The sequence below is a fragment of the Trachypithecus francoisi genome, unplaced genomic scaffold (genome assembly GCF_009764315.1).
Source record: "Trachypithecus francoisi isolate TF-2019V2 unplaced genomic scaffold, Tfra_2.0 Lachesis_group20, whole genome shotgun sequence".
Lineage (NCBI taxonomy): Eukaryota > Metazoa > Chordata > Mammalia > Primates > Cercopithecidae > Trachypithecus > Trachypithecus francoisi.
The window spans coordinates 17807481-17827292 of NW_022681466.1; the positions used below are offsets into that span (position 1 = coordinate 17807481).

The following is a 19812-nucleotide window of genomic DNA, read 5'->3' on the forward strand; positions in this document are numbered from 1 at the left end:
GAGCGAGACTCCGTCTCAAAAAAAAAAAAAAAAAAAAAAAAAAAAAAAAGCAGCACAGGGACCATCACTTGATAAAGTCACGGATCATAAACATAGCAAAAAGGGGGGAAAAACTGTGTGTAAACCAGATGGTAAGTCTGAAGGCCTAAAAAATTGAAAGCAATCATTTTGGGAAGTAAGGATCAACACCAGAAGTGCAGAGAAATACTGTCATGAGATTGGAAAAGTTTAAGATGAGATCATGGAGACACTGGTTACCACTTGCTGTTTTTTTTTTTTTTTGACATGGAGTCTCGCTCTGTCGCCCAGGCTGCAGTGTAGTGGCCGGATCTCGACTCACTGCAAGCTCCGCCTCCCGGGTTTACGCCATTCTCCTGCCTCAGCCTCCTGAGTAGCTGGGACTACAGGTGCCCGCCACCTCGCCCGGCTAGTTTTTTGTAGTTTTTAGTAGAGACCGGGTTTCACCGTGTTAGCCAGGATGGTCTCGATCTCCTGACCACATGATCCACCCATCTCGGCCTCCCAAAGTGCTGGGATTACAGGCTTGAGCCACCGCGCCCGGCCCACTTGCTGTGACATGGAAGTTGAGGGGGTTATTTCAGTTTCTACTTGCAATTATATCAGCTGACTGCAGGCAACTTGTTTTCAGGATCCCGATGATTACAACATTTCAACTTGTTCTTGATTTACCCTTGGCAAAAACCAGTGAGCCTGTCTGCTACTCACAAGACTTCATCCTACTTGCCTGGATGTCTCACAAGACGTGGTTTAAGTCAACCCTAAATATCAGACTCAATGCAAACACATGTGCTCTAAAGTGGACAACTGATGGAAAAGCAAACAGTACTTAGCAACTAGACCACTTCAAAGACTCTATCTAGAATAAAAACAACAAAATTAAAATTCAACAGAAACTTGCAATAATATTTGAATTGCTAATTTCACCCTTCATACTTAAGAATTCTGTCTTAGAGAGAAAAGTTACAAATTTTTAAATAAAATTGTGCCTGGTGAGAAACTAGGAAGACTAGAACCACCCACTAACAGAAGGCCTTTAAGGCAATATCTAAAACCGCGTGGTTGAGAGTATCTAAATCTTAGAGCAGGGGTGTCTGATCTTTTGGCTTCCCTGGGCCACACTGGAAGAAGAACTGTCTTGGGCCACACATAAAATACACTAACACTAATGATAACTAATGAGCTAAAAAAAAAATTGCAAAAAAATCTCATAATGTTTTGAGAAAGTTTACGAATCCGTATTGGGCCACATTCAAAGCTGTCCTGGGCCACATGAGGCCTGAGGGCCATGGGCTGGACAAGCTTGTCTTGAGGGTATCTGGGTCCTCTAATAACAACACTGTAAATATCCCTCTACATTACTTGCTATGCCCTCTGGTTTCTCCATTCAGATACTGAAAAACATGTCTTATAAAAAGGAAGTAGGAGAACTTCAGTTCTGTTTCTACAGCAATTAGGTATAAATAGCACATCCAGTTCAAGCTATGTCAATTACCAAGAACAAACAATTATTGCCATCTACATCAAGAAAAAAATTTTATTTCATTACTTAAGGTATTCACCCAGGCCCCAAAGGAAATGGCGGATGGGAAAAAAAATAAAGAAAGCAGATGGATGGAAAACTGAGAAGGAAAGGAAAGCAGGGATCTGCATGCCATTAACCATTACTTTTCCAGTCTTCTTTACGTTCTCATATGTTATGGTGCTTATGGTAAAAGATGCAGAGATATCTCTCCAGCTCTTACAGTTCTTCATAAGCAAGAAGACTGAGAAAAGGATAATCATTAACAAGTCATTTTAAATGCCCTAGATAAGAAATGACTAAGTCAAATTTGTAATCATCTTTAATCATAAGACTATTCAATATAATGCTTATTTTTCCCCTTACACACACCCTGCCAATCATAACTCCTATGCCTAAATATAGAATCATTTTCTGATTTAGCCATTTCTGCTAACTCATTATAGTGAATTATTATTGTAGTCACCAAATTATAAAAAATAAGGGTTTATAACTGGTAGTGTTTTAGGCCCTTTGCAAATATTATAAATTCAGACACAGAAGAAAATCTCATTAAAAATCCTAAGTTTTCAACATTTGAGGGTCCCAAGTGTCCTATCTTTTGCATTATTTGAAGTACACTCGCATGTGCAGATGCAAAGTTGTGGCAGTGACACCTGAGCCTGCTGCTAGGCAGCAGCAGGGCAAGGTCTATGGAAAGGAACCTGGCTGAGGCTGTGAGTTAGCGCAAGAACAGGCAAGGCAGAGAGGTTCTTGCCAGGAGACTTCTTGCAATGCAGTGAGGCTGCTAGGAATGAAAGGGGAATTGATGACAAAAGCAGCATGAGAACCTCTCATAGCCACGGCCTTGTGCTCTAAGTACTTCCAGAGATTGAAAAAAAAAAGTTTTGAATAAAATAGGAGGGGGAGGCTGGGTGCGGTGGCTCACACCTGTAATCCCAGCACTTTAGGAGGACGAGGCAGTTGGATCACGAGGTCAGGAGTTCACGACCAGCCTGGCCAATATGGTGAAACGCCTGTCTCTACTAAAACTACAAAAATTAGCTGGGCATGGTGGTGCACACCTATGGTCACAGCTGCTTAGGAGGCTGAGGCAGGAGATCGCTTGAACCCGGGAGGCAGGGGTTGCAGTGAGCCAAGATCGCGCCATTGCACTCCAGCCTAGGTGACAGAGCAAGACTCTGTCTCAAAAAAAAAAAAAAAAAAAAGGAGGGGGAAAACAGCCCAGCATGAATAGGGCACAAAGATCATGAAGACTTAGAGTCTGTCTTCTCAAAATAGGCATTTAGTGTTTAGACTTATTATTCACAAAATAAAATTCCTAAATCCATGAATTATGATTTAAAAATATCATTTTTCCAAGTGGTTCCTCTTATTTTCATTTTTACTAAGTTCTTTTCATTAGAAAATTAATAGTTTAAATAATTATTTCCCTTAAGGGAATCCATCTATCAGTCTTTATTCAGAATTTCTCCAAAAATGAACCATAACAGGAAGCTGGCTCTCATTCTTAAACTTAGGAGATCTTGAAAGACATTTTCATATGAGATAGCAGTATCTCAGCAGTAAACTAAGGAGTATATCAAAAGGGAAAAAAAGGGGACAGGGAAGGTAAAAGAATTAAGCTCCAAATAATGCTAAAAAGTAGCTGAGCTCTGACTATAAGGCCAGGTTTACATCAGATCTGTGGGTAGCAGCTTGGACATGTTTAGCAAAGCGCACATCTGTGAGCTTATGAAAGCTCATGTTCTGGGGTGCTTCTTAATATGACCGAATGATACATGCCTTGAACACGTCTTACTCATCTTGTGTCTCACAATGAGTAGGTGCTCATTACATGTTCAGTGAATTAGTGAACAAAAATACAATAATGTCTGTACAGTGAGCACACTGGAATTGCAGGTTCATTAAAAACATATGGCTTAAGTGGAAATGCCTATTGCAAAAGACCTTAAACACTTAAGAGTTAATCACACTGTCCTACACCCTCTAACGTGATGTCATTAGGGACTGGCAAAAGAAGTTACCACTAGACTCAAAATTCTCGACTCCATGAGCATTCTAAATAAATATTAATACCTTCTGATTCTTGAAAGGACCAGGAAATTAAATTCATATGAGTTTTTCCCCTTTCCTTTGCCCCAGCAGATCCTTTTAATTAAATGGCTTCTCTGAGTCAAAGCCTTAAATTAGTGAGGAATGTATCACATCCTCAGCAGACTTTCTCTAGCCCAGCAGTTTTCAAACTAGCATGCCTCAGGATCACCTGGTAAATACAGACTGCTAGGCCTAACTCCCACAGTTTCTGATTCAGTAGGTCTAGGGTGGAGACTGATAATTCATACTTCTGACAAGATTACAGGTGAGTCTGCTGCTGTTGTTTGAAGAACTCCTGCTCCAACCTAGAGAATTATGGATATTTAATCTCCCCTCAAAAGATAAAAATTTCTGAGATGAGGCAGTTAAAAACAAATTTTTTTTTTTTTTTTTTTTTTGAGACGGAGTCTCGCTCTGTCGCCCAAACTGGAGTGCAGTGGCCAGATCTCTGCTCACTGCAAGCTCCGCCCTTCAGGTTCACGCCATTCTCCTGCCTCAGCCTCCCAAGTAGCTGGGACTACAGGCGCCCGCCACCTCGCCCAGCTAGTTTTTTGTAATTTTTTAGTTGAGACGGGGTTTCACCAGGTTAGCCAGGATGGTCTCGATCTCCTGACCTCGTGATCCGCCCGTCTCGGCCTCCCAAAGTGCTGGGATTACAGGCTTGAGCCACCGCGCCCGGCCATTTTTTTTTTTTTTGAGATGGAGTCATGCTCTGTCGCCCGGGCTGGAATGCAGTGGCATGATCTCAGCTCACTATAACCTCTGCCTCCTGGGTTCAAGCGATTCTCCTGCCTCAGCCTCATGAGTAGCTGGGATTATAGGCTCCTGCCACCATGCCGGGCTAATTTTTGTATTTTTAGTAGAAACAGGGTTTCACCACGTTAGTCAGGCTGGTCTTTTTTTTTTTTTTTTTTTTGAGGCGGAGTCTCGCTCTGTCGCCCGGACTGGAGTGCAGTGGCCGGATCTCAGCTCACTGCAAGCTCCGCCTCCCGGGTTCACGCCATTCTCCTGCCTCAGCCTCCCGAGCAGCTGGGACTACAGGCGCCCGCCACCTCGCCCAGCTAGTTTTTTGTATTTTTAGTAGAGACGGGGTTTCACCGTGTTAGCCAGGATGGTCTCGATCTCCTGACCTCGTGATCCGCCCGTCTCGGCCTCCCAAAGTGCTGGGATTACAGGCTTGAGCCACCGCGCCCGGCCGTCAGGCTGGTCTTGAACTCCTGACCTCCTGATCCACCTGCTCAGCTTCCCAAAGTGTTGGGATTACAGGCGTGAGCCACCAAGCCCAGTCTAAAAACAATTAAAAAAAAAAAAAAAACTATAGATATAAATTTAAAGTACAACTGAGAACACAGCAGATGCTAACTAAAATGGGCCCCTACCAGGTGCAGTGGCTCACACCTGTAATCCTAGCACTTTGGGAGACAGAGGTGGATGGATCACTTGAGGCTAGGAGTTCGAGACCAGCCTGGTCAACATGGTGAAACCCTGTCTCTACTGAAAATGCAAAAATTAGCTGGGGGTGGTGGTAAGCACCTGTAATCCCAGCTACTCGGGAGGCTGAGGCAGGAGAATTGCTTGAGCTTGGGAGGTGGAGGTTGCAGTGAGCTGAGATCACACCATTGCACTCCAGCCTGGGCTACACAGTGAGACTCTGTCTCAAAAAAAAAAAAAAAAAAAAAGGGTCTCTAATTTTAAAAGCTTTGCCAAGTTTTCTTGTTGAGCAAAGGAATTAAAGAACTTTATGAGAAGGCACATTGAACAGTGATTGTAACAATCCCTAAAGTGTCTAATATCGTCAGTCTGGTGGCAAAAACACCTGTCAAGAAGACAGTTACCTTAGGCCATCAGAAAAACCACATCCAAGTTGAAAGTTAAGACTCCTCCCCAGGCTGAGTTAGGAGAAGGGAGCCTTCTGCAAGCCTTGCTCCAGATCCTTTCCATGGGGTCACCTCAGCACACTGTCACCTGGACTAAGTCACCTACATTTTTTTTTGAGACAGTCTTGCTCTGTCCCCCAGGCTAGAGTAAAGTAGCTTAATCTCGGCTCACTGCAACCTCTGCCTCCTGGGCTCAAGCAATCCCCTCACCTCAGCCTCCCGAGCAGCTGGAACTACAGGCGTGCACCACGATGCCTGCCTCATTTTTGTAATTTTTTTTTTTTTTTTGAGACGGAGTCTCCCTCTGTCGCCCAGGCTGGAGTGCAGTGGCGCGATCTCGGCTCACTGCAAGCTCCGCCTCCAGGGTTCACGCCATTCTCCTGCCTCAGCCTCCCGAGTAGCTGGGACTACAGGTGCCCGCCACCTCGCCCGGCTAGTTTTTTGTATTTTTTAGTAGAGACGGGGTTTCACCTTGTCTGCCAGGATGGTCTCGATCTCCTGACCTTGTGATCCGCCTGTCTCGGCCTCCCAAAGTGCTGGGATTACAGGCTTGAGCCACCGCGCCAGGCCATTTTTGTATTTTTTGTAGAGATGAGGTTTCACCATGTTGCCCAGGCTGATCTCAAACTCCTGGGCTCAAGTGATCTGCCCGCTTCATCCTCCCAAAGTACTGAGATTACAGGTATGAGACACCATGCCCAACTAAGTCACCTACTTTTTTTTTTTTTTTTTTTTGAGATAAGAGTCTCGCCCTGTCACCCAGGCTGGAGTGTAGTGGAGCGATCTCAGCTCATTGCAACAACCACCTCCCGGGTTCAAACGATATTCCTGCCTCAGCCTCCCGAGTAGCTGGGATTACAGGCGCCCACCACTTCACCTGGCTAGTTTCTGTATTTTTAGTAAAGACCAGGTTTCACCATGTTGGCCAGGCTGGTCTCGAACTCCTGACCTCAGGTGATCCACCTGCCTCGGTCTCCCAAAGTGCAGGGATTACAGGCGTGAGCCACCATGCCCGGCCTCACCTACATATTTAACCCAAGAACTTATTAACATTTTTCCCTCTGAGGTAATGCATCTAAGTTTATGTGATAACCAAGAAGTTTCAAACAAGCATCCTACCAATATTTTCCATACAATACATACAATGAAAAACCCTTGAAAAATTAGTGTGATGTGTGCTATCTGAAGTACTGAAAAATGTGCTCGAAGGTTTATAAGCAAACATAGAGAATAAAATAAAAATTTGATGGCAAAAGGTTTGGTGATTAAACCTTTGTTATAATTTTGTCTATAACCAAAAGTTTGTTTCTTCAGCTTTGACCTTAAGCATATACTTACCTTATAAGTATAAATATAATGTAGAAATTTATACTAACTACATTTATACAACTACTTCAGGGTTCCTTTCCTCATCTTGAGATGAAAAATTGAAGAAAATGTGAAAAAATGCAAAACCATGGCTGGTTGTGTACTGCATGAAAAATGGAACATAATCTCACATTTCTTTAACTAAAACAGGGTGCAAAAATGGCATTGCTTCCAAAATAGCAAATTAAAATAATTACTGGAATAAAAATATGGCCCACTTGTGTGAGTGTAGTATCAGCTGCTCAAATACTAAAAGAAACAATAGTCTGACCTCATCAAAAAATTGCTGAGTTTTGCGAAGTATAAATTTTAATTCAGTCAGTTCCAGGAAGTTTCTCTTCAGAGCTTCCTGGTTTGTGTTGATTTCCTTCAGTTCATTTTCAATCTTCTCAAAATTGGCCTAGAGGAAAAAAGAAAATAGATTAGGCTAAGCTCAATTATGTTTGCTCTGAAAGACAATAAATGAATTCATCCCACATAACTGTCGCCAAGCTGATAGTTCAAAGAGATCTTGGACTTGCCTAGCAAATACTGTGATTTTACTAGAGCAATTTTCTTTATGGAAATTTTTTTGTTTAAAATAATCTTTCCTGAACCGAGGCGGGTAGATCACTTGAGGTCAGGAGTTCGAGAGCAGCCTGATCAAAATGGTGAAACCACATCTCTACTAAAAATACAAAATTAGCTAGGCATGTTGGCACATGCCTGTAGTCCCAGCTACTTGGGAGGCTGAGGCAGGAGAATCACTTGAACCCGGGAGGCAGAGGTTGCAGTAAGCCAAGATCACACCACTGTTCTTCAGCCTGGGCCACAAGAGCAAAACCCCATCTCATAAATAAATAAATAAATAAATAAATAATCTTTCCTGGCCAGGCACAGTGGCTCACGCCTGCAATCCCAGCACTTAGGGAGTCTGAGGCGGGTGGCTCATCTGAGGTCACATTTCAAGACCAGCCTGGCCAACATGGTGAAACCCCGTCTCTACTAAAAATACAAAAAAAAATTAGCTGGGCGCAGTGGTGCATGCCTGTAATCCCAGCTACTTGGGAGGCTGAGGCAGGAGAATGGCTTGAACTCGGCAGGCGGAGGTTGCTATGAGCCAAGATTGCACCACTGCACTCCAGCCTGGGTGAGAGAGCAAGACTCTCTCTGAAAAAAAAAAAAAACAGTATTTCCTTTCTAAGTCACTGTGGAAGTAAAAAAAAAAATAGTCTTTGTTTGTTTACAGATTCTATTGTATACTTGGTAACTTTCTCAGGAGATTTCAGATGGATAAAATAATTACTGAGAAGTCTACTGGCTGCCCATTTAGTCTGCAAGAATAACCAACTAGTAGATAGGCCAGGTATGGTAGCTCACACCTGTAATCCCAATACTTTGGGAGGCTGAGGCAGGCGGATTGCTTGAGGTTAGGTGTTCGAGATCAAGCTGGCCAACATGGGAAAATCCCATCTCTACAAAAAATACAAAAAAATTAGCCAGGCATGTTGGCACACAGCTATCGTCTCAGCTACTCTGGAGGCTGAGGCACTAGAACTGATTGAGCCTGGGAGGCAGGAGTTGCAGTGAGCCAAGATGGGGTCACTGTACTCCAGCCTGGGTGACAGCTGTGTCTCAAAAATAAATAAAATAAAATAAAATAAAATAGTAGATAAATTAACTTACTCCAATAAGGTTTCGATAAACCAATAAACATTTACTTAGTGGCATGTAATACTGTTTGAGTGCTGTTTGTCACCATAAAAGAGGGGATTCACATGGTCTGGCCATAAAAAAAGAATAAAATCATGCCATTTGCAGCAACATGGATAGAACTGGAGGTCATTATGTTACGCAAAACAAACAGGGCGCCGACAAATAACACAAGTTTTCACTCATATGTGAAAGCTAAAAAAGTTGATCTCATAGAGGTAGAGAGTGGAATGATAGATAAGAGAGGCTATGAAGGGTGTGTGGGTTTGTGGGGGGATGAAGAGAGATTGGTTAATGTGGACCAACATACAGTTAGATAGAAGGCATAAGTTGTAATGCTCAATAGCAGAGTAGGGTGCCTATAGTTAACAGCAATGTACAGTATATATTTCAAAATAGCTAGAAGAGAAGAATTGAAATGTTCCCAACACATAGAAATGGTAAATACTCAAGGTGATGGATACTCCAAATACCCTGACTTGATCATTACACATTCTATGTATATACCAAAATATCACATGTACGCCATAAATGTGTACAAATATTATCTATCAATAAAAAAGTGAAGGGGAAACTCACTTCAATTCCACCTACAAGAAACAATCAGTAGATAATGCTGTCAAAGTTAGCAAGAATTACTTTACTCTCTATCTGCTCAGCAAAGTAATTTCTGCATTTAAGTAGAAAGAAACTTTTCTGGTTTTCTGAGAAGAACTGTTTACCTCTAAGTCAATCATGTCCCGGGGGAAGGGAACCTCTGGGTTTTCACCGGTGTCCATAATCAGAATGTTAGCTTTTCTTATCTCTTTCTCAACAAATCCTAAAATGACAGAATCAAAACATTCATGCCTACCTGCACATGCTCGAAATTGCCATTATTTAAGGAAAAGAATTAGCATCTAAAGCCTGACTACAAAAAGTTTTATCTAAGAAAGATACTTTATATATATATATATATATTCGTTTAATATAAAAGAAGCACCTTTTTTCTCCACATCCCTCTTTCTCCAACCTCACATTCTCTGAAGCTACTCCAAAGGATGGTCATCCCACAACTGCCTTCTTTCTTTCTTCAGGTCTTAACACTGGCCTTCAAGGCCGCACCTCTCCTCCCAACGCAAATGCCACTCCAAAGTATGACAGTTCTGGTTATAGATATTATTGGCAAAGCAGAGTTATGGAAGAAGAGTATAATACAATAGAATATTTGACACTTAACACACTAGTGAGACAACTCCAGATATAAAGGGGTTCATTAAACTTGAAAACAGGTCGGTTTTAAGCATAAAAAATAAAAATGAAAAAGCAGAACAGGTAATAAGGACCCAAAATACTAGAAGAGAAAAGTGTTTCAAGTAACAACTACAACTGTTTTTTACAGTGGGGACCAATTCACTTATCAGCTAACCACAAGTTGGCTTAGTAGAGTAGCAAGATCATGGATTTTTGAGCCAGACAGAACAACCTGGCTTCAAATACTGATTCCATCATAACTGTTTATGTTCCAGGGCAAGTCATTAAGCCTCTCTGATCTTTAGTTTCCTCAATCATTAAATAAGGTAATACCCATCTTGAAGGAATGTTGTGGGGGAATGAATAATGTATGTGAGCAAGCTAGCCCTCAATAGAATTTAAATAAATGTTAGTTTCCTCCCTCTTAAATAGCTCAAATTAAAAGGTGGCTCTGCCGACAAAAACTGATGGTGTGCTGGGTCCTATTTCTCAAAATTCTATAATGTAGTTTTGTTTTTGAAATCTCACAAAAAAATAATCAGTTTTCAGCTTGCAGCATGTTATTTCAAACAAGGTTTCCGTTAAGCACTACTTAGCCCAAAGACCACAAAATCTACTCGTATACCAGAAATTCACCTCAGCATCTTAACTGCAAGATTTTTCCTTTTTCTTTTCTCTTATAGCATTTTCTTCCTCTATTAAGAGGACTAATGTCACTAATCTAAGACAAATGATTCATTAAAGGAACATTACACAAGACCAAAGTGCACATACGAAGCTTTCGATCCATTTCTTCACATCTTCTAACTTCATTCACAAATTTCCGTTGGAAAACATTCACATCTGGATTTAACTGAAAAACAAAAACACAATACCAAACATTGAAATATTGTATCTATTTCTTCTGTTTCTCAAGCAACACATTCTGCAAAGTGAAAAACTAATTTTGTGTAAATGCATGATGCAACACTAATCAAAATTGTCTACTGATCTGAAAAACTGCTTTACGGCCAGTCACACCAGCTAAGGATAAAAACTTCCTCCTTTGTTGCTGCAACATTTTTGGAATGGAGGTAAATTAGGTAAAACACAATGGTACAAAATGTTCTTCTTAGACCAAAAGTCTTAGTGAGCTTCCTTCCCACCACCTAAAATTTGGGCAATGAATATCACAGAAACTCTCTCTGGTTTTCCTTCTCTCTTTCTTTCCAAGCAGAAGAGGAACTTCTCTTGTTTTTCTGTCTCAGTGACACGCTTTAGTTTTTTCATTCATACACCATAAGTAATTTTCTTTTTCTTTTCTTCTTTTTTTTTTGAGACAGAGTCTTGCTCTGTCACCAGGCTGGAGTGCAGTGGCGCGATCTCAGCTCACTGAAACCTCTGCCTCCCAGGTTCACCCGATTCTCCTGTCTCAGCCTCCTGAGTAGCTGGGATTACAGGTACACGCCACATGCCTGGCTAATTTTTTTGCATTTTTAGTAGAGACAGGGTTTCACCATGTTGGCCAGGATGGTCTCGAACTCCTGATCTCAGGCGATCCACCCGTCTCGGCCTCCCAAAGTGCTGGGATTACAGGCATGAGCCACACGTCTGCCACCATAAGTAATTTTCAAAGCAATATGACAGATGTTCAGGAATATACAAATAACAACGAAACAAGTACCTACTCACTAAAAAGCTAGCAACCTGGCTGGGCACGGTGGCTCAAGCCTCTAATCCCAGCACTTTGGGAGGCCGAGACGGGCGGATCACGAGGTCAGGAGATCGAGACCATCCTGGCTAACACGGTGAAACCCCGTCTCTACTAAAAAATACAAAAAACTAGCCGGGCGAGGTGGCGGGCGCCTGTAGTCCCAGCTACTCGGGAGGCTGAGGCAGGAGAATGGCGTAAACCCGGGAGGCGGAGCTTGCAGTGAGCTGAGATCCGGCCACTGCACTCCAGCCCCGGCGACAGAGCGAGACTCCATTTCAAAAAAAAAAAAAAAAAAGCTAGCAACCTGGCCAGTCACAGTGGCTCACACTTGTAATCCCAGCATTTTGGGAGGTCAAGGTGGGCAGATCACCTGAGGTCAAGAGTTCAAGACCAGCCTTGCCAACATGGCGAAACCGCACCTCTACTAAAAATACAAAATTAGCCGGGCATAGTAGCGCCCACCTGTAATCTCAGCTACTCGGGAGGCCGAGGCAAGAGCATCGCTTGAACCCGGGAGGCACAGGTTGCAGTGAGCCAAGATCATGCCACTGCACTCTAGCCTGGGTGACAGAGTGAGACTTGTCTCAAAAAAATAAATAGGTTGGACGTGGTGGCTCATGCCTATAATCCGACCACTTTGGGAGGCCGAGGCGGGAGAATTACCTGAGCTCAGAAGTTCGAGACCAGCCTAGGCAACATGGCGAAACCCTGTCTCTACTAAAAATACAAAAAATTAGCCGGGCGTACTGGTACGTGCCTGTAATCCCAGCTACTCAGGAGGCTGAGGCACAAGAATCAATTGAACCTGGGAGGTGGAGGTTGCAGTGAGCCAAGATTGTGCCACTGCACTCCAGCCTGGGCAACAGAGCAAGACTCTGTCTCAAAAAATAATAATAATAGGCCGGGCGCGGTGGCTCAAGCCTATAATCCCAGCACTTTGGGAGGCCGAGACGGGCGGATCACGAGGTCAGGAGATCGAAACCATCCTGGCTAACACGATGAAACCCCGTCTCTACTAAAAACACAAAAACTAGCCGGGCGAAGTGGCGGGCGCCTGTAGTCCCAGCTACTCGGGAGGCTGAGGCAGGAGAATGGCGTAAACCCGGGAGGCGGAGCTTGCAGTGAGCTGAGATCTGGCCACTGCACTCCAGTTCGGGTGACAGAGCGAGACTCTGCCTCAAAAAAAAAAAAAAAAAAAAAATAATAATAATAATAATAAATTAATTAAATTAAATAAAAAGCTTGCAATCTAATAGAGAAGATGAACCCAACCAATAAAATAGCATGTGATAAATTCCATAAAAGTAACACAAATAAAAAACTATATTTACTCAACATTTATGAAGCACCAAATGTGTGTCAGATACTGAACTAGGCACTGGGGAAAATACAAAGAATAAGCTATGTCCTGGCTTTGAAAAGCTGAACAACACAATTTATTAACTTAATCATGTATATGTGTATATATATTATATGCATACACACATAGAAACATACAAACACATTGGCCGGGTACAGTGGCTCATGCTTGTAATCCCAGCACTTTGGGAGACCAAAGCAGGCAGATCATGAGGTCAGGAGTTCGAGACCAGCCTGGGCAACACAGTGAAACCCTGTCTCTACTGAAAATACAAAAAAATTAGCTGGGCGTGGTGGCGGGCACCTGTAATCTCAGCTACTCGGGAGGCTGAGGCAGAAGAATTGCTTGAACCCGGGAGGCAGAGGTTGCAATGAGCTGAGATCGCGCCACTGCACTCCAACCTGGGTGACAGAGTTAGACTCGGTCTCAAAAAAAAAAAAAAAATACAAACACACACATACATATCCATGCATTCCACAGTTCTCTCTTCAAGAACTCAATATATTAATATTAGAGGAATCGAAGGCAAAAAAGTAATAAGCTATGTCCCAGTCTTCAGCTCTATAGAAGAGACAGATGCAAACCAATTATTACAATTTGTTGTGATAAATGCTATTAAAAAGGAAGTAAAAGATTTGGAAAACTGTTGGCAGTTTCTTACAAAGTTAAACATACACCTACCCAACCCATGACTGGGCATGCCACTACTCAGTTCCCGCTGACCTTTGAACAATGTGGGTTTGAACTCTGCTGGTCCACTAATACACAGATTTTCTTCCACCTCAGCCAGCCTGAGACAGTAAGACCAACCCCTCCCTTTCCTCCTCCTTAGCCTCCTCAATATAAAGACAATAAGGATGAAGACCTTCATAATGATCCACTTCCAGTAAACACAGTTTATCTTCCATATGATTTTCTTAACAGTATTTTCTTTTCTCTAGCTCACTTTATTCTAAGAATACAGTGTACAATACATATAACATACAAAATATGTATTAATTGACCATTTATGAAATTGGTAGGGCTTCTGGTCAAAAGCAGGCTATCAATAATTAAGTTTTGCGGAAGTCAAAGTTGTATGCAGATTTTTGATTGCATGAGGAGATCAGCACCCCTAACCCCTGCATTTTCAAGGGTCAACTGGGTTTGCTTAAGAAAAATCAAAATCTGTAAATTAAAAAAAAAAAAACTTTTGGCCGGGCGCGGTGGCTCAAGCCTGTAATCCCAGAACTTTGGGAGGCCGAGACGGGTGGATCACGAGGTCAGGAGATCGTGACCATCCTGGCTAACATGGTGAAACCCCGTCTCTACTAAAAAAATACAAAAAAAACTAGCCGGGTGAGGTGGCGGGCGCCTATAGTCCCAGCTACTCAGGAGGCTGAGGCAGGAGAATGGCGTGAACCTGGGAGGCGGAGCTTGCAGTGAGCTGAGATCCGGCCACTGCACTCCAGCCTGGGCGACAGAGCAAGACTCCGTCTCAAGGCCGGGCGCGATGGCTCAAGCCTGTAATCCCAGCACTTTGGGAGGCCGAGACGGGCGGATCACGAGGTCAGGAGATCGAGACCATCCTGGCTAACACGGTGAAACCCCGTCTCTACTAAAAAAATACAAAAAATTAGCCGGGCGAGATGGCGGGCGCCTGTAGTCCCAGCTACTCGGGAGGCTGAGGCGAGAGAATGGCGTAAACCCGGGAGGCGGAGCTTGCAGTGAGCTGAGATCCGCCACTGCACTCCAGCCTGGGCGACAGAGCGAGACTCCGTCTCAACAAAAAAAAAAAAAAAAAAAAAAAAAGACTCCGTCTCAAAAAAAAAAAAAAAAAAAAAAAAAAAAGACTCCGTCTCAAAAAAAAGAAAAAACTTTTACAATAATGTTTACTTCAGCTTTAATCATAATAGTCCCAAATGAGTAATGACAAAAGAAAGGATGAAAACATTATGGTGTATTCATACAATGAACTACTTACTGTTCGGCAATTTTAAAAAATGAACTACAGATACTTGCAAGAAACAGAGGTTGAGTAAAAGAAGTCAGACATAGGAGTTTGCAATTATGAGTCATTTACATATAATTCAAGAACAGGGAAAACTAATCCTATGACGACAGCAATCAAAACAGGTTACCTATTAAGGGTAGCAACTGACTAGCAGTAGACACAAGATACTTTTCTGGACTAATGAAAATGTTCAGGCTGGGCCTGGTAGCTCATGCCTGTAATCCTAGCATTTTGGGAGGCAGAGCGGGGGTGGATCACCTGAGGTCAGGAGTTTGAGACCAGCCTGGGCAACACGGTGAAACCCTATCTCTACTAAAATAAAATAAAATAAAATAAATTAGCCGGGCGTGGTGGCGTGTGCCTGTAGTCGCAGCTACCCAGGAGGCTGAAGCAGAATTGCTTGAACCCAGGAGGCGGAGGTTGCAGTGAGCCGAGATCGCACCACTACACTCCAGCCTGGGCAACAGAGCGAGATTCCGTTTCCAAAAAAAAAAAAGTTCCATATCCTGATTGGGGTGCTGGTTACACAGGTATATAAAGTTATCAATTCAGCAAATTGTACTCTTAAGATGTATACATTTCAGCCAGGCACAGTGGCTCACACCAGTAATCCTAGGACTTTGGGAGGCCGAGGCAGGAGGATCGCTTGAGTCCAGGAGTTCAAGACAAACCTGGGCAACATGGTGAGACCCTATCTCTATTTTTTTCTTAATGTTATAAAAAATTAACAGAACTAGGCCGGGCGCGGTGGCTCAAGCCTGTAATCCCAGCACTTTGGGAGGCCGAGACGGGCGGATCACGAGGTCAGGAGTTTGAGACCACCCTGGCTAACACGGTGAAACCCCGTCTCTACTAAAAAAAATACAAAAAACTAGCCGGGCGAGGTGGCGGGCGCCTGTAGTCCCAGCTACTCGGGAGGCTGAGGCAGGAGAATGGCGTAAACCCGGGAGGCGGAGCTTGCAGTGAGCTGAGATCCCGCCACTGCACTCCAGCCCGGGCGACAGAGCAAGACTCCGTCTCAAAAAAAAAAAAAAAAAAAAAAAAAAAAAAAAAAAAATTAACAGAACTAGAAGAAACTGAAATATCTGTTGGCCAGGTGTGGTGGCTCATGCCTGTAATCCTAGCACTTTGGGAGGTTGAGGCAGGTGGATCACCTGAGGTCAGGCATTCGAGACCAGCCTGGCCAACGTGGTGAAACCCCGTCTCTACTAAAAATACAAAAATTAGCTGGGCCTGGTGATGCATGCCTGTAGTCCTAGCTACTCGGGAGGCTGAGGCAGGAGAATTGCTTGAACCCAGGAGGCGGAGGTTGCAATGAGATGAGATTGCATCACTGCACTCCAGCCTGGGCAACAGAGCGGACTCTGTCTCAAAAAGAAAATCAACAACAACAACGACAACAATAAAAAACACACATAGGAGAAATAAAAGCAAAAAAAGTAACTGTACGGGTTACCTCTGGGAAGAAAGAGACACTGAAGGTTTCAATTATACATGGAATGTTTCCCTCTTAAGTAGATAGTAGAAACATAAGTGGTCATTATAATATTCCCCCCACCTCTTTTTTTTTTTTTTTTTTGAGACAGAGTCATGTTCTGTCACCCAGGCTGGAGTGCAGTGGCATAATCACAGCTCACTAAGCCTCAACCTCCCGGGCTTCAGTGATCCTCCCAAGTAGCTGAGACCACAGGCATGTGCCACCACACCCAGCTAATTTTTTTTTTTTTTTTTTTTTGGCAGAGACAGGATCTCCCTAGGTTGCCCAGGCTGGTCTCCAACTCCTGGGCTCAAGTGATCCTCCTGCCTTGGCTTCTCAAAGTGCTGGCATTTCAGGTGTGAGCCATTGCACCTGGCCCCATCTCTTTTTTCTGTATGACTGAAGTACAGCATAAGCAAAAGGAAAGAAGGCTGAATAGAGCCAATAGATGTTAAGAAGGGGGACAACATAGGACCAGATGAAGAACTGCAAATTAAGGATGACAAGTTTTTTGCTGCTGTTGTTTTTTGAGATAGAGTCTCACTCTGTCACCCAGGCTGGAGTGCAGTGGCGCAATCTCAGCTCACTGCAACCTCTGCCTCTCAGGTTCAGGCGATTCTCCTGCCTCAGCCTCCCAAGTAGCTAGGATCACAGGCCTGCGCCACCACGCTAAATTTATTTAGTAGAGGCGGGATTTCACCATGTTGGCCAGACTGGTCTCAAACTTCTGACCTCACGATCTGCCCACCTCAGCTTCCCAAAGTGCTAGGATTACAGGTGTGAGCCACTGCACCCAGCCTAGATTGTCCATATTCTTTAGATAGCTTCTCCAAGTGCCCAGTATAATATTCCAAAATAATAAATATTCAATACATGCTTATTTATATACTACATATCTATAGCTGGATACCTCAAATTTTGTTTTTTAAAAATGTACTATTATATGGAAAAACTGCAATATATTTTTTTAAATACCTTGCTATTGGTGTTAAAGAGCCCAAAACCAAAGTGAAAGCCTTGGTCAGGTTAGTTTGGTAACCTCTCCCTGCATCCCAATTACCTGGAGAATGCTTAGGATTGTTCTGAAAGTGGGAGCTAGCAAAAGCATGGAAGGATTGGCACAAAACATTCTCACCTTTAGAAAGACAACTCAAAATGTGGATTCTGCCAATAGGAAGCCAGTGCTATAATGTTATTTTTGTAAATAAAAAAACAAAACATTCATCATAAGGCATCTGACCACGATAACAACAGAGTTCAGCAGTCATCAAGTCGCAGCCCCACAATTACTTACGTCACGAAATTGAACCTTTCCAAGTTCTCCTAATTCACTGACACAACAATAAGCAGCTTCTGACTGTAGAAAAAGCTGGGCCAGTGTCATTTCTTCACTCCGGAAAAGCTCCCCCATGGTAGCAGAAGGTACCAATCAAGTGGGTACCTGGATTTCTCTCCAACCTGAAGCAAAGAGAAATGACATAACTTCGGAAACTACCACGCGGGCTAAGAGCAAACGACACCCCACTGAGGCTCTTGCATTTACATTTCTTCCACCCCGTGAGGACAGGCCAACAATTGTTTTGACACCCTGTCTACAAAGATGGAAAGGAGAAATTGCAAAGGCAGTTCCTGAATCCTGTCCCATAGAGTGCCAGATGAAAAGTCACTTCTGTTCCAGTCAACATCAGGATCAAATGACAATATTTTGGGCAACTCAACATAGAAGAATGTATCCAGATTAAAGACAGGAACTGAGAACCTCAAACAACTCTTTAAATACCCAGGACACAATATTGAGGCAGTGACTTTCACACTGTTCAATCTGTTTTTGCTAGTGCAGGAAACAAACAGAAGAGGTCTTGATTACCTCTCATAAAGATGTCTGCCTTGTAACTATCCTTCTCCCTTCTACTGACAATGCACATTTCTAAAAGCCCAAAGTTCTGGCACTATCCTAAAACTATGGCTACATTAAAGGGGTTAATCTTCCAGATTCCTCAGAAAATAGTGTTTCCGCCTTAGGAATTCAAACAAATAACTATTATCTGGAAAAAGCAACCAGCTTGCATATTAAGCTCAATTTCAAATCAAGCATGACAGGAACACACTGGTAATGACAAAGCAGTTTTATCAAGCCACAAAGAATAAGCCTTCCACCTCTGCAGCTTTGTTTCTCATCCCTGCCTTCAAGGTTCTTCCATCTGTCATTCTTCCATCTGTCAAATCTCAGGAGCCAAAAAAGGTTTCGTTTTAGGGCTGTCTTACTGCAGCCGGGTATGAGACAACTGGCGCTATCAGTGGTCCTGAAACTGCAATTATTTATTCTCTATCAGCTAATGTTTAAGGCACAGCCTGTCCAGTATCCAAACTCAGAAAAATGTACAGTATTTTTAGTGTCATCAGGGCATCTATGTTGAGTACTGATAGATGAGTCTGACATCAAAGGAAGATTTACTCTTCTAGAAGGCTGGGAGACATTTTGAGAAATCGGAAAGAACAAACCTTTGTGCGTGTGATGTTCAAGACAGTAACACACGCTCAGACATAAGCAAGGACTTCTCAAGAGAATATGTAGGCTGACGTTAAGATTCTGTACATCTGAATCATCCAAATCAGCTGTTACCGGCACCACCCTTCAACAAAGAGAGATTCTACAACCTCTAAACACATAAAATGAGGCCTGATCAGCAGAGTTCTGGGGCTGTGGATAATGATAAGCCTCCAATGAGTCGCCTCCCTCCTCCTGCTCTTTAATGATCACAGGTCTCCCAAGAGTATCTCTATAGCAATGGAAGCTAACAGAAAACTAATTAAGCCAAAGTAGTCTGGACGATCACAAAACAAAATATGAAGAAACAGCAATTCTGCAAAAGATGAGTCCAACTACAGCGCCCCTGCGCCCTGCCTCGAAGAATCTCACTCCTGTTATCCGGTCCTCGCCTCCTCCCACGGTATTCACCTGCTTCATTTCCTGTCTACCCAATGAGCAGGAATTCTCTGGACCCAGGCACATCTACCTCGGGATGGGAAAAAAGGAAAGGAAAACCCCCAAACTGAGAGACCCTTTAAGAAGCCCCCGAAATTCTTCTGCCTATCCAATAACCTCCGGTTCCTCCGCCTACCCCTTGAAGCAGGGAAGGGATTCGGGGCTTCCAAAGGGCAGTGAGGCTCCGGTTCCTCAGGACAGAACAGGTGCCCAAGAAGGAAGCGGACCCCCATTTTATCTCGAAGACTTAAGATCCCTGCCAATTCCTTTGACAATCAAGGGGGCTCTAAGAAGGATTTCCTACGTCCATCGAGAGCCGCTCCCTTGTTGCACTAAACCTACAGCCCCAACTCACCTCCAACCGCCGCCACAGCAACCGCCGCAGCCAAGCCCACAGCCAAGCCCGCAGCCTCCGCGGCTCCGGGAGCAGCGCTTCGACGTCCGTGCGTCCGCAAAGCCCCGCCCCTGCGCCGCCGCCGGCCCCCGCCCCCGCAAT

At 43.5% G+C, this 19812-nt stretch overlaps 1 protein-coding gene across 6 annotated transcripts in view; it reads right to left on the bottom strand.

The window, feature by feature from the left end:
- The window catches only part of ATP6V0A1 (ATPase H+ transporting V0 subunit a1), a 67896-nt gene extending 48084 nt beyond the window's left edge, over positions 1-19812 (bottom strand). For 4 of the 6 annotated variants that reach the window (XM_033182960.1, XM_033182958.1, XM_033182963.1 and 1 more), the window contains exons 1-5: positions 19672-19812; positions 17625-17788; positions 10582-10660; positions 9297-9394; positions 7154-7282 (exon numbers count right to left, since the gene is read on the bottom strand). In XM_033182960.1, the coding sequence (XP_033038851.1) occupies positions 7154-7282; positions 9297-9394; positions 10582-10660; positions 17625-17741 (423 nt within the window). In that variant the 5' untranslated portion in view covers positions 17742-17788; positions 19672-19812. Of the gene's footprint in view, positions 1-7153; positions 7283-9296; positions 9395-10581; positions 10661-17624; positions 17789-18514; positions 18640-19671 lie in introns of all 6 variants that reach the window. The other 2 variants (XM_033182959.1, XM_033182962.1) reach the window with 2 other exon arrangements.